The 15,743-nt window shown below is 30.0% G+C and overlaps 1 protein-coding gene across 1 annotated transcript in view; it reads left to right on the forward strand.

Annotated features, from left to right (window-relative positions):
• The first annotated feature begins 8,395 nt into the window (after positions 1 to 8,395).
• The window catches only part of LOC107451656 (uncharacterized), a 69,051-nt gene continuing 61,703 nt past the window's right edge, over positions 8,396 to 15,743 (forward strand). Inside the window, exons 1-6 of the mRNA XM_071186546.1 lie at positions 8,396 to 8,697; positions 11,651 to 11,868; positions 11,955 to 12,160; positions 13,460 to 13,856; positions 14,908 to 15,036; positions 15,143 to 15,277. Coding sequence (XP_071042647.1) covers positions 8,502 to 8,697; positions 11,651 to 11,868; positions 11,955 to 12,160; positions 13,460 to 13,856; positions 14,908 to 15,036; positions 15,143 to 15,277 — 1,281 coding nt within the window. The 5' untranslated portion in view covers positions 8,396 to 8,501. The remainder of the gene's footprint in view (positions 8,698 to 11,650; positions 11,869 to 11,954; positions 12,161 to 13,459; positions 13,857 to 14,907; positions 15,037 to 15,142; positions 15,278 to 15,743) is intronic.

Here is a 15,743-nt window from a genome sequence, read left to right on the forward strand (position 1 = left end):
ACACTCTTATGATTTCATTTCAATTTTATTTTTTGCTTCATACATCTTGAAAAATGACTGTTCCTATAGATAAATGATGAAAAAAGAGTGAAAAAAATGAAAAATCGCCATTTCTTTTGTAGTGTATAGTAAACTATTAAATTTTCAATGTGGCACAGCATTGTAATAAATTTCTCATGCTACAGCTTGGCCTGATTGAGGAATGCTCCTCTCTGTTTGTTAATGATTTTGTAAGTCAAGCCTTTGTTTGAAAGTTATGGGGAGAAATTAAAAAAAAAAAAAAAAACAGGACATAAAGAGGATTTTAAAAAAAGTTATTCATGTTACTAAACAGTAGATATCTGTTTGTTGAAATTCTGGCGAACAGCTGGGAGAGTTCTTTCAGGATAGAAGATTTAAGAAAAAAATTATTAAAAAAATTTCCTTCGAAAATAAATTTAAAAAAAAAATGTCATTAAAACACTTGTTTAAAAAATATTTGCTACAAAAGTTAAAAACAAAAAAACAAATTATAAGGGAATAAAAGCTATAATGATGGTATCAAACGAGGGGACGTTCTGTTTTAAAATTGCAGAAATAAATGATTGAACAATTTCTTTTAATGCAAAAAAAAAAAGAAATATAATTCCATGAACAAAAATTAAATATGATAGTAAAAGAAAATTACAAAACTAGTACACCCAAAGAAAATCAAATCACATCAGTTTTTATGAAAATTATAGCTCATTCCCATTTCTAAACATGTTAAGATTCAAGATTTGAAGGATTTCAACATAATACCTTTTCAAACCTGTGGTTTTAAAAATTCTTATTCTTAAAGGTTTTCTAAAAGTTTTTTTTAAATAAAATCGAATTAGAAATTAAAATAAATCTTCATAGATATTTATTAACTGCACGCTCACATACTCTCGTAGATCTGTTGAACATTTTCAATTAGGTATCAGTTCCAAGTTAGATAGACAACAAATGGTGTAGCCTCTTGGTTTCATTTTATTTGTTCAATTTTCAATCTTTATACCAAGGAAAAAGGTTCAACCTGGTCTATTACGTAATGAGTTTTATTTGCTTCCGTGGGAAGAAGAAAATATGAGTCGCTATCCCCGTGTGGAAGTTGGATTCTTTTGATCTTGAAGAAGTTTGCGTAAAATGCTTACTTTTTGGTTGTTAACGGTTAACCTCACTACATCACAAAATAGAACAATCACGTGATATCTATCACACAAGTCGAATTATAATAATTTTTTCAAAGAAAAAAACATACTAAAAAAATTGACTAATTTTCGTAATTGGTTTTTATTAGGTAAGTTTACGCATATGTTGCCTAAAAACTTAGATTCTGATTCTATATTACTTAAGTTCAAAAAGATTAAAAATTCGAAAATGGAAAGTAATTTAATCGATGATTATAGTTTGTTTTATTAGGTAATACAGAAATATACACGTTAAAGTATTTACTAAACTCTCAAATAGTAAGGATTCAGTTAAAATAAGATAGGAATAAAATACTGAAAAACTGTGGTAAAACTGTGTAGGAAGGCGAACGCTCTATCCCCTGAGCCACCACGGTTTTGATAACAACATTTGTAATAAAGTAGTTGTAGTTAACTGCAAAAATAATGTAGTTTTTCCATCCACTAGTTATAATAATACTAGATGGCTCCGCCTTCTGCCAGATGATGATCCCTAAACTCTATTTAACCTTATCTTTATTTGCTATAATATAAATTGAAACGAAGTTTAGATTTATGAAAACTTTCAAATGAAATGAATATGAAATTAATCATGAGAATAAATATGAAAATAATTATGAAATTAATTAAAGAATCGTTCGACAAATTCGAAGCACCATTTTGAATCGAAGACATTAAACAGATATTTAGATATTCACATTTTATTTCACCTAAAGAAAGCTATGGGGGTTTCGCCAAAGGGTTAACTACCCCTATTTTTTTATACTTCTCCCTAGATCACTGCATGGTATCAAAGAGGAGTCACATGCTGTTTTTGTCCATCCCTTTTAAACGAACTTGCCTTTGAATCAAGCTTCAAGAAGAAAAGGTTGAACCAACTTGCAGACCCTTGAAAAATTATTAATGCAATGGACAGTTCATAATTTAAAAAAGTAAACATAAAATCGATGAGAAAAATTATAGGCTATCAAATAATGTCAACTAGAGAATTTTGTAATGTTAACGAAAAAGAGTAGTAAAATATTCTTGAAATAAGTGAGTTAAACAGCCGATGTTTACCCTACTTCTGCTTTCACAGTGCGCAAAATAAATAAATAAGTAAATAAATAAATAAATAAAATAAAATAAAATGAAATAAAATAAAATAAAAGGACCACCCTGAATAACTTTTGATCTAATAAACAAATTTTCACGTTCTAGTTCTCAGTTTCAATGTTCCAAAGGAGGGACCTCAAATTTGCTAATTAGTTCAGACGATATTTGAAGTTACGAAATCAGGCACAAAAATGTAATTTCTCTGAATAGACATAACCTTTCTTTTGACGGATTTGGATTTTTGTCCTCAAAAATATAGGTGAGTAGCGGCAATTTGGGAAATAGGGTCTCCATAGTTTGATCAGAAGCAGGGCTAAAGAGAATAGAAGGGCTAGTTCACTCCGCTCTTAGAGCTGAAGCTACGATCGCTCTTAACCTAAAAGATAAAAAGAAACATTCATTTTTATTAAATGGATGTCCAATATATATTTTTTTTATTAATAAAAGTAGAGAGAACGAAACAAACGTTAAAGTTTATATCGGCGGTAAATTGATAATGACTTTAATACGAGATATGTGTTTTTTCTTATTTCGAGTTAATTGTCTCGAATATTCTGAATTACATCAGAAAAAAATTGAAAGTCAATTATTCCCCCTTGTAATTGTGTTCATTTATATTCAGGCAAATTAATTAATTTTTTTCCTACAACATTTAAAAAAAGACAAACAATGAAGGAAATGCAAAAAAAAAATGAACAAGAATTCTATCTTAAATTCAGTGAAAACACCTAATTTTGATGGAATTTTGAATGTATTAAACCAGAGAGAAATGTGACTGTTTAAAATTTACTTCCTGCTTTTGACTAGAAAAATAATTTGGGAATATTCAAAGAAAATTTGTTTTGCGTGTTTTAACTTTAAAATAAGCTTCTGTAACCATTTTTGCACAATTAACTAAACTTCTTTAAACCATTAAAATCTACTTATAAATAGTGTTTTTTAAATCATTTTGAAATAAAGAATACAGTTCTGACCGACAAGAGTGAACTATCTAACTGATTAATAAAACTTACTTATTTTTGAATAAAATTACAAAAAATGTAGCTTATTCAAAAACGATATTTATTGCCGATTATTATTATAAAAATTAGAAATGAAAACGATTANTTCTTGTAAATTCACTGCAAAAACTAAGGAAAGTCATTATAGAAAATAACAAATGTCTTAGAATATCTTGCAAAAGGAAATGATCCAATATTAGTTAGAGCTAGTAAGGCCAAACGCTCCGTTCTTGAAGTAAAAGTGCGAGCTTTGCGCCAAAGTGACGTCACTAGAGTGACGTCGGAAGAACGGCGCGGCGAGAGATACTTCAAAGGAGTGAACCAGCCCTTCTATTCTCTTTAGCCCTGGATCAGAAGAGAGTTTCCACGTTCAAACCCCATAATGTTAATTTTACTTTTATGGGTATTACGTCATATCACGAGATCTTCTAAAACACATAGCAACATTTTTGCACACAATTATAAAATTCTATAAAATTCCATAAAAATTTAGTAAATTTTTCTCATCTTTTATTATTTTATTTAACACTTATCAAAGAAATTTTGAATTGAGAGGCTTATACTTTTCACATCCTATTAAAGAATGTAATTTCACGTGAAAAAATAAAAAATTTGAGCGAAATCCGTCGAATAGTTCCTGAGAAATCAAATTTTTAAAAAAGAGATTCTCAGGAACTGTTCTACCGATTTCGCTCAAATTTTGTATTTTGTCAAGCAAAATTGCTCTCTTTAAATGATGTAAAAATTGTATACTTTAGAATTAAATTTTTTCCCCACGTAGTTAATACTAAACTAAAAATACTAAAATACATAAAATACTTAAAGTTATTTTTTGCAGAAAATTATTTGAATATATCAATTTTATAATTGTGTGTAATTTTCTTAAAATTCATTTAAGAAATTTCTCGCTACATAATTTGTCTCTCCTTCAAACACATTTATTCAAGTGTTCAAAACCTACAAATCAACTTTGTAAGTATGCAGAGTCATTAGGAATTGTATAGTTGAATTGTGAAATTACTTTTTATTTTTTTCTAAGTTATATTTGAAAATATGAATCAGGCTCATAACAAAATCAGGCGCATTGACTCTCAATGGGAATAAAGCTTCACGCCTACTCTGCCATTTAGCACTCCCAAACTAATAAATGATTACTCATTACTGACTTATTACCATTATTACTTGACTTATTACCATTTTTATTATCATTGTTACAAATATTTTGTACGATACCTCGTTTGCAGAGATTTCTAAAGTTTTTTGCAATATAAAAAGTTTATAGACTTAGTTTCATTATTTTTATTATCACAATGGGCTTTGAATTATAATATAGAAACATGTTTTAATGAATATAAATTTTGATACATTATATAAAAAAAAAATTCGAGATAGGAGCAATACGACGAGCTTCTAATCATAATGAATTATTAATTAAATGTTCTTTAATTCAAGCTTTACTTGATTTAGATTTTAACCCACAAAAATACACGTATTTAAATATTTTTTAAATGGCGAAAAACGATTGATTCATTGAGAAAATAAATATTAGAATTTGATTTGGTTATTTTACTTTCCTGACATTTTCAAATGCGGAGAATAAAAAAGGATTTCAAATACAATTTATATTGTAATTAGAAGATGTATGATATAAAATTTTCATAGTTAAAATGCAGAATAATTTTTAAGGCCAATGTTAAAATCGCTATTCAACGGTTGAACAATATATTATTGATGTAGGAAAAATTATGATCCGCAATTTTTCACGAAATACACTATAAAAAACTACAGATCAAATTACCGTACATTCGCCTCCGGGACTTTGGTTCACAGGTGCCCACTAGGTAACGATAAATGAGCAACACTTCCGGCATCTTCTAAGGCGAAGAACGAAAGTTCAGTGCCTGCCGTTATTTAAAAAAAAAATTACAGTACAAAGTACTGGCACCGTAAAATTACCTGGCAATCGCAAAATTAATTTGATGCTGTAATTTTTACAGTGATATATATATTTTTAATGACAGTCATTCAGTGATATTACAGTAAATATTACTGTAAAAACTAAAGTATATCAGATTTTACTGTTAAAATTTACGGTAAAAACTGTTGGCCCCTGAGTGCTAGTATTTTTTACCGTAATTTTGCAGTGTATCTCTGCAACAATACTTTTCTAAGAATAGGTTTTGCATTTTTTATTGAAACTTACTAACCACTATTATTTTGCAAAAACTGGAAATTTCAAACAGTAAAATCAAAGAACTTTTTAATTATTTTTTAATGTAGTTAGTACAACAAATTGTATTTTTTTAAACATTTTTAAAGGAAAACCAACTCTAAATTTCAATTATCATCTAAAGAAAGAGACTAGTCATACCGTATAAGCTTGATTATTTATTCTTTTATGTACAGTAAAAAAGTTTAACTCAGTCAAACTAGAAACAAGAGGATAACCTTCCCCAGATATAAAACCTATTACATATGACATATTTCATTATTGTCAAGAACATTAAACAAAAAATACCACGATACCGTTTAAAGTTGCACCATGATATCAGCACTTTAAACAAAAACTACTTAAAAATCTTCTGCACCTTTAATATGGTGCTTAGACGTACCATATGTCAATATAGTTGGAATTAAAAGGTATCGGGTAAGCAAGTATAAGATAAATAAACATGCACGGTAATATGGTTTAATTTAACCCCATATGGTTTGTAGCAAGTTTTCCCGATGTTTTGCTTACCTCTCAACATGCACTAATATTTAGCATTTATGTCTTATATTTAACAGTTATGCTTTATAATTATGTATAGATAAAGCAGTGGTTCCCAAACTTATGACTTTTGTGTACCCTTTCTAAATTTTTCGTAACGCTGTGTACCACTAATAAAAAAATAAATGCATTTTTTACTATTAAAAAATTGCACAAAGTTAAAATCACATCCGGCTGTTGACACCACTAATTATTAACTAATTCTACAAAAAATAACCGATAGAAAAATACATAATCATAAAATTTCATGGCTAGCTTTTTTTTTAAATAAAAGTTTTTGAAATTTTCGTTTGTTGCAAGATATTTCGCATAAGAACGCGAACCCCCACTAAACTGCTCCCGTACCTCTAGGGGTACGCGTACCACACTTTGGGAAATAAAGGTCAAAAAATAAAAGTGGCATCATTAAAAACAGCTGCCGCATAAAGCTAATAAGTTTAAATTGTTAGCATAAGTGCTAATTCTACGCAAAAAAAAGCATATTTTTTACAGAAAAAAAACTATTTAAATATAAATACTAAATTGTTTTTAATTGTTACCCACGCGTTGCAATAAATACCGTTTATTATTTTTTACAGACTTTTTTATCCTATTTTTTTGACGGTTTAAAGCTCTCTGTTTTACAACCTAATCCTAAATGGTTTAAAACTGTCAAATCAAATTCTAGTTTTTGCCATACTTTTTGCTTAACGTACGATAACTCTTCCTTTTTTGAAATCATTTTACTATTACTTTCTATACTTTGTTCTTACTTTTCATAAATTATTTCATGGTTTCGAACATCGTATACATAAAGTTGCGATTATTTTTTATACTTGTTCTTACTTTTCAGAAATTATTTCATGGTTTCGAAAATCGTATACATAAAATTGCGATTATTTTTTATACTTGTTCTTACTTTTCAAAAATCATTTCATGGTTTCGAAAATCGTGTACGTAAAATTGCGATTATTTTTTATTCTTGTTCTTACTTTTCAGAAATTATTTTATGGTTTTTAACATCGTATAAAGAAAATTGCGATGCGACTTAATTGTCGAATTCATACTCTACCTCAGTGTTTCCCAAAGTGTGGTACGCGTACCCCTAAGGGTACGGGAACAGTTTAGCTGGGGTACGCGTTCTTATGCAAAATGTCTTACAACAAACGAAAATTTCAAAATTTTTTTATTTAAAATCAATTCTAGCCATGAAAATTTACGATTACGTATTTTTGTATTAGCTATTTTTTGCTGAGTTAACAGTTAATAATTAGTGGTGTCAACAGGATTTTTAACTGTTGCGCAATTTTTTTATCACAGCAAAATAATATCATCCTTTTCACTGATGCAAATAACAGAGATGCCAACTGCTCCGGACTCACTTGATTAACTTAAAAAACGGTAAATAACTACAAACTAAAATTTGCATATAGTTCACTAGTTTTTATAACTTTTTAAAAGGTTTAACATGACTTAACTATAATAAAGTGGTGAATATATGAAATTACTAATTATTTAGAAATAGTGGTGAATAAAAATCTGATAAATTAAATTTATTAAACCAAGAATCATAATTAATAAACTACCACTCGGAAATATTTATTTGCTGTCCGGAGAAAGTTGGCATCTCTAAAATAAACTTATTAATACAACTTTGTACCAAAAAAGAAAAATAAACATATTTTTAAAAAAATTCATTTATTTCTTCATTAGTGGTACACAGCGCTGCGAAAAATTTAGAAAGGGTACACAAAAGTCATAAGTTTGGGAAACTTCTCTACCTGATTATTATATGATGTAAGCTTTCGGATATAATTTATTTTAAAGATTTTTTTTAAAAAAATAAGATTTTGTTTGTTAAAGTAACAGTACTTATCTGTTTTAAAACTCCGTTTTTAAATAACACTATTTTCTGTGAAATAAACGATTTCATACTGACATACTAGCTGAAGGTTTTTTTATGTCAATTATTTTATACAAAACATATTTATATTTTTGCATAATAGCCTTGCAGAATATATTATCATCACATTTACTTTCTAAAGAATATGTTATAAAACATAATGATAGAAGAGCATCGAAAGTAAACAGTTTTGAATTCTCAACATAGCAGGTGCAAATGCCTTTTATAATTCAACAAAGATATTTATAATTCTTCCAATATGACTCGTATACTCAAGTATAAACTAGATGATATCTTACTGAGATATTCCATTAAAGAAAAACATTCCAACAGCACCGTAGTCACACCTCGGATTTCCGGTCCCGCCTTATAATCTCCCAATCTATATTCGATAAACCTAGAATTCGAATATCAACAGTCTATTTTCGTTCTAAACTTACAGCTGAATGGAGCACGGGAAAACTTCCCAGAAGACAATATCATGGGAGTCAAGGACCAGTATAAAATCTGCGTCCTGCGGGTGATAGAATGTAGTCCCCAAAGTGCGTTACTGTGACTCCAAGATGACCATTAAGGAAAAGCTTGACAAATTGTTGCCTCTTTTTGAGAAGTTGACCACTCTCACAAGGCATCAGTTGCCCCCAGACCAGAGGGACTCAAGACTTTTGGGAGTTGGAGTCTTGCCCAGAGGAAGCCTTTTCTCATGCTTTCACGAAAAACATTTAAAAGAAGCTACCAAGCTCTTTGAGATTTTATACGGTAAGTTGATTTATTTGATTAAAACGTTAATTTTTAAAAGGCTAATAATCAGAATTTTTACAAGGCTGCCAGATAAATATAGCTTCTTTTCTTATAACACTGAGGAACAAATTTTTTCTTTCTGTTGCATGAGATTTTTTTTTAACAGTTCTTAAGATACTTTCGTATCGTTGATTTCAAATCTATAATCAGTTTCTCTCTCTAAGCTATATTTATTTTTCAAAAAGGACTTTTTTAGTCTATTTTTTGTCGAAATGTACAAATTTAAAAATATTATATGTAACAGGGGTCGTATAAATGTTTCGACAAATTTAAAGGAGAATTAAGTCACATTGTAAAAAACTTTGGGTCAAATTACGATAAAAAGTACCTGTACTCAGAGTGCATGAGTATTATTTACCGTAAAATCACTGAATCACTGCAATAAAATAAAAATTACTTCAAAAACTACGGTATTAGGAGCAACATTTATTTTAGCAAAACTTTAGGAGCAAAACTAATTTAATATTTGATTTTCCTACACCTGAATTAAGGAAGTTCACATGTTTGTATAAATACGATAAAAAATTTGTTCCCTAGTGTAATAATTATTTTTCATATATGTTTATGTATCTTTGATAAGAATGAAGGGAAAAAATAGCTCATTAAAAACCGCAGATTATTATTTAAATTCAGAAGAAGCAATAACTTTTTCGAAATTTGTTGAATCACTAGTGAGGAGAAAGGTATGAGAAAATAAAAACCAATTTGATTGCCTGGTGAATCCTGGAGAAGCTTCTAGCAATCGCCTTTTATTTAATTCCTCTCTGCTTTCTGGAGCAAACGAAACAGGTGTTTTCAGTCCATCCTTCTTTACTAGTGATGCGGTAGAGTTCAAAAGCTCTTTCTTCACTTAAATATTAATCCCCCCTAATGCTTATGTTTTTTCACTCAAACTTATGCAAGGATTCCATAAATACGGGAACATTATGGAACACTGTGTTCAAAAAAATTTTCTTTTATGGTATCTTACCAGTGCAAAAACATGATTTTGGGCCAAATTTCTGAAATTGAGTTTATTATAAAAATTACAATTTCTGTAATTTTAGCTTTCTAAAAATATTTTATTTACGATTCTACTTCAATTATTTGCAAAATTATAGAAGTTTTTGTGTAAGGTGATAACAGTGGATAGACTAATGATTTTAAGACTTTAAATGCATTTATCTCAAAATCAGATTTTTTTTCTCACATTTTACTCTACTTTAAATACGATATCTCATGTTGCTTCTAAAATAATTTTCCAGAATTTTTGTGAGTGTTTATGATTATAGCACACATGTTTTGATTCACAGGCTACAAGAAAAAGTAGAATTTCATTTTTATGCATGTTTTTCGCAAAGACAAGTGCAATTTTTTTAAAAATTTGCTTTCCTTTAATTTCAATGATCCCTAACTCTGTAGTATGTACACTTGCTTTTAAGAAACGACTAATTCAAAATATAGTTGATAGCCTTCTAAATATATTCCTCAAAGTATATTTTGTTTTGGGGAATAGAAAATTTTCGTATATACAAAAAAATTTCTTATTTTTACCTGAAAATGGCTTTTTAAAAAATAAAATAATAATTTTTATTGCTAGTTTAACAAATTTTTTATACATTGTAAAACAAATAAATAAGCTTTTTTTACATTTTAGATCAATATTTAAAAATAAGTTGTCGAAACTAGTCGGATATATTAATTTAATATTTAGGAAAATGTCAAAATAATGCCATTCGTGAAGATTAAAACTTATACATTCTGAAAGGTGTAAATAAATCAAACTATTATTTGAAACTTAATTGAATTCATGGAATTTTCATTTGTTTTACAGTGGTTAAACTGTTCAAATTTTAAAAACGAATGATTTTTATGAGTGATGACTGCTTATTTAAGGGGGCGAAAAGATAGCGAATTGAAAATCAATCATACGATTAATCATATGGTTTCTTCTATAAGTTATTAAATTTTGGTTCGTTAGATTTTTGCCTCCTAAAACTTAGCTAAGACAGTTATCAAATTCGGTCTTTTTTTATTTTTGTGCCATGAGTTTTTAGCTAGTAATATTTGTGATTATTTTGGATTAAATTTCTTATCAAGCGATTTTTATTTTCACCTGAAAAGTACATTCAAACGAATAAATGTTTTTTTTTACCATGCTCAAAGTTATCATGATAAAATCTCCTAGTTTTACCACCTTTACCATGTTTTATCACATATTTCTAGACCATAATTTACCGTAAATTTTAACAAAATCCTTTCCTTTTGTGTTTCTTTTTAATGTTCCCTATTAAGTCAAAAACAAGATAAATTTTACCATATTGGGGTAGTTTTGACCATACTTATTTTAATCAGTAAACGTAGTTTTGATTTACCTTTTTTTAATGACAATTTTTGTATTTTAAACTTTTTTATGACGTATTAACAATTCATAACTCTAATAAGCTTACAAACAAAGCATTGAAATAAAAAAACATAGCTATATAAAAGTACCACACGTGCATTGACCATGTATTTCAAATTTACTGAAACTTTAAGTGAAAAAGTTCCTGATGTAAAATTAAAAATCTTTCTCTTGAAAATAGCAAATAGTTGGCATATGCAATAATTTTATTTAAAGGATGAAATACTTTGTGATACATAGAGAGGAAAACCTCCCATGGTTAGCCTAACGGCAAGAGGTTTTTAACTCATGATTTGCCAACCATTGAAGATATTTTATGTCTGCACTGTGTAAGCTGGAAGCAGATTTCGAATGAACCGGCTGACGCTAGGATCGATCAACCAGGGTCACTTCTTAGGGTCGAAAGCGCTCTATCCATTGAGCCACCGTGGCTCAAAATAATTTATTCGTAAAAGTGCTCACTAGAAACTAACACTGAGTTTTATTAGAGAAATTTTTATTCAATTTAATCTAAATTTCCAATTTTAGCTGCCGCCGACTTCGATGACTTCTTGAAATTGGCTACACAAGCTAGACAAATCGTCAATGAAGGACTCTTCGTATACGTTTTGTCTGTAGCAGTAGTGCACAGGGATGACTGCAAAGGAGTCACTTTGCCCCCTATCCAAGAAGTGTTCCCAGATAGATTTGTTCCAGCTGAAACAATCAACTTGGCCCAGAAGGAAGCCAGGAATAAGCCTACAGAAGTAAGAATCAATAAGCCTAAATAATGAGTTTTCAAATTGTTTTGCTGAATTGTGTTTTAAACTAAAATTTTGATTCTTCGCAATAGGATGTGGTTGTTGAAATTGAAGATACTGGCAACATTTTGGAACCCGAATACAAGCTGGCTTATTTCCGTGAAGATATCGGAATTAATGCCCATCATTGGTATTGGCACGTTGTTTATCCAGCCAATTGGAATGAAGATCTAACTGGAAAAATCAAGGATAGGAAGGGAGAACTTTTCTACTACATGCATCAACAGATGTGCGCCAGGTAAATGACACATCCACTAATTTATATAAATTTATTATCAATAAATGTATGTAAATAGTCATAATAATAATGTATATAATAATAAAATGTAAATAATAATAATGTAGGTAGGTACTTTATTTACGTTACATTAGAGCTGCACAATGGGCTATTGGTGACTGTCTGAGAAACATCCCTGAGGATGATCCGAAGATATGCCATCGCAATTTTGACCTTCTTCAGAGGGGATGGCTTCCTGCCTTGATAGCCCGATGACATGCACGCGAAGTCGAGCACTTCACGGTAGAACAGTTTATGAAGGATAGATACCGCACACCCTCGGTCCCTACTCAGGTTGATCAAAGTGGTCACTAAGCCACTTACTGACAGCAGTCTGTGATCCTTGACTTCAGTGCTCTACTGACAGCCGTGTCTTTACGATCAAGGACTAATAATAATGAAATGTAATAATAATGTAATGTAATGTAAATAATAATAATAATAATGAGCAATGTAAATAATAATAATAATAATGTAATGTAATGTAAATAATAATAATAATAATGTAATGTAATGTAAATAATAATAATAATAATAATAATAATAATGTGTAATGTAAATATTAATAATAATGTGCAATGTAAATATTAACAATAAATTTTAGCCAAATTCTGTAAAATGACTTCGTTACAAAGAAAATTATGTTGAAGAAAATTAAAAGTATGCTTATTTAAAGAAATTATTATGGCATTTACACAGTTTGTCGGGTTGTAATAAAATCAATTTCATTTTATGATAGACAGCATAAGCAAGATTTTGTTTAATAATTTTTAAAGTCTGCTTGAAATATTATTTTTAAATATAAATTGAAAAATAGACGATTGTTATTCATATCAATTTAAGGATTTCCGTCATGAAATATGAGAAATGCATAAATATGCACTTTAGGATTTCTCATTCAATTATCCTCTACTCTATTTAAATTAATCTTGCATCAAACCCGCCATTTTGCATTACGTCTGCTTTGCATAAATAAATACATAAGTATTGATGCCTAAAAGAACATACAATTGTTGTCCTGTATTTTTATATTGTTTATAGTTGAATATAGTTGTTTATATAGTTAATATTGATTGTAGTTTGCCACATTGCTTGAATCTGAAGTTCCATCAGTCTTAAGAGTTGGATGCAAACCTTCAAAGAAACGGGAGGGGGCATTATTGCTAATGTATAGTGGCTGTCACGAAGCAAATAAAAAAATGTTCTTATTTTAAAAAAAATGCAAGTATGTTAAAAAACTATTTTACAATTATTTTTCAGATACGACTGCGAAAGACTGTCTAACGGTTTAAACAGAATGGTTCCTTTCCACAACTTCGAAGAGAAACTTGAAGGTTACGCTCCTCACTTGACCTCACTCGTCAGCGGTCTGCATTACGCTTCCAGACCCCAAGGCTTCAGTCTTCGGGATCTCACAGATGTGGATGTACAAGACATGGAAAGATGGAGAGAACGTATCCTTGAAGCTATTGATCTAAAACATGTCCATGATGCTCAAAATAACGAATTGCCTTTGGATGAAACTAATGGCGCTAACATTTTGGGTACCATCATTGAGGCTAGCTCTTCTTCACCAAACAAGGGCTTCTACGGCTCCCTACACAACTGGGGACACGTCATGATGGCCAGAATGCACGATCCTGATGGCAGATTCCAGGTGCTTTTTTCTGTAGATATTTTAATTGGCCACATAAGTACGAAACAGATCTAGAAAAAGGCATACCACCAGCTAATTCGGAGAGCATCAGAATTTTAGGCGAAATTCCCTGTTTATTATATCGGTACATGAAAGATAATGCGCAGCATACTCCATATGCATTTCTAAATTACAACCGCACTCCATTATCTTCATACATGATATGCGCAGCACTCTGTGTCTTACTCCATTATAATGGCACTTAATTTTATCTCTTATATGATATACCTCAAACCTTCCTTATATCATATACGTTAATGTAAAAACATCCCCACTACAACCTGTTACAGCCCAGGAGGTAAAGGAGGTTAAGGTTCCACAATTTCATGACCAACAGCATGATTGTGACTATGTGGTGGTCAGCATTGCACACATGCCACCATTACTTCCCCGAAAAGCTGGTACCCATCGGTCTGAAGCTGGGTGGGCTTCAAGCCATAATTAGAGATCGAACTCCAGATAGTAATAATGACAGTTCAGAGCTTTAACCACTGAGCTTCAAACTATATAATGTAGCACATACTAAAACCTGTAATCTCTAAGCCTGACTAAGGAATTGTAAGATTATCATAAAATTTAAAGCTAAAAACCTTTTTAAGTACTTTTAGACTTCATGGAGTAATTTTAGCTGTAATGTGATCTTATTTTGTGTTAGATTAAAATTAAGGAAGCACTTCAATTTTATATAACCTGTATATAATAATTGTGCACCTCAAAATTAGATTATCGTTTCTACAACCTAATTCTTTTAAAAATTGGATACCTGCAAGTATAGTTATCGTAGGTAAATAGTGGCATTCAGAAGCCAATCAGGTTCGACACACACGCGTCACGTCAGTTATCCAATTAATTCTGATTTAAATCATGTGGTTAGGCATAGTCACTTCACTTGTTTTCGAGTTGCAAGTACCCAATTTCGAAACATAAATCAATAAGTTGGCTTTCGTATTTATATTTTGATTAGAAAATATTGAAATAAGTAATTAGAAATGTTTTTAATGATATTCTTCAGGAAAATCCAGGTGTAATGAGCGACACTTCAACTTCTCTCCGAGATCCTATTTTCTACAGATGGCATAGATTTGTTGACAACATCTTCCAACAATACAAAGCCACTCTTAAGCCCTACACCAGAGAACAAGTAAGTTAAACTAAAAATAGGAAAGTTCCGAAAAATTTCTTTTAATTTGAATTTTATTTCTTTAAGAAATATGTATATTCAATTGTGTTGTATTTTTTTTGTTTAGTTGTCTTTCGCCGGTGTAAAGGTCGTCGGTGCTGAGGTCAAAGCTAAGCAAACTAATGTTGTGACCACATTCATGAAAGATGACGAGCTTGAACTTTCACATGGAATTGACTTCGGAACTGGTCACAAAGTCAAGGTAAAAATATTTAGGTCGAAATTTGAATTATTTTCCTTTTATCAGTATTCCGCTTTCGTAATAGCTTCATCGAATAACGTTGGGCGAAAATGCATAATTCACCAAATCAATAATTTTCTTAAGAGATTCCAACTAATGATTAAAGTAAACAAGTAAAGAGAATCCAACAAATAATGGAATGCATATCATTGATTAGACTCAACTGATTTGAATCAATGGATTCAGATCATTAATTTAACTAAACATTTTATCAGTATTCCGCTTTTCTAATAGTTTTATTGAATAACATTGGGCGAAAATGCATAAGTCACCAAATCAATCATTTTCTTAAGAGATTCCAACTAATGATTAAAGTAAAGAAGTTCCAACAAATAATGTGATGCATATCATTAATTAGACTCAGCTGATTTGAATCAATGGATTCAGTTCAGTATTCCGCTTTCCTAATTGTTTTATTGAATAACGT

This window comes from Parasteatoda tepidariorum, chromosome 10 (genome assembly GCF_043381705.1).
Source record: "Parasteatoda tepidariorum isolate YZ-2023 chromosome 10, CAS_Ptep_4.0, whole genome shotgun sequence".
NCBI lineage: Eukaryota > Metazoa > Arthropoda > Arachnida > Araneae > Theridiidae > Parasteatoda > Parasteatoda tepidariorum.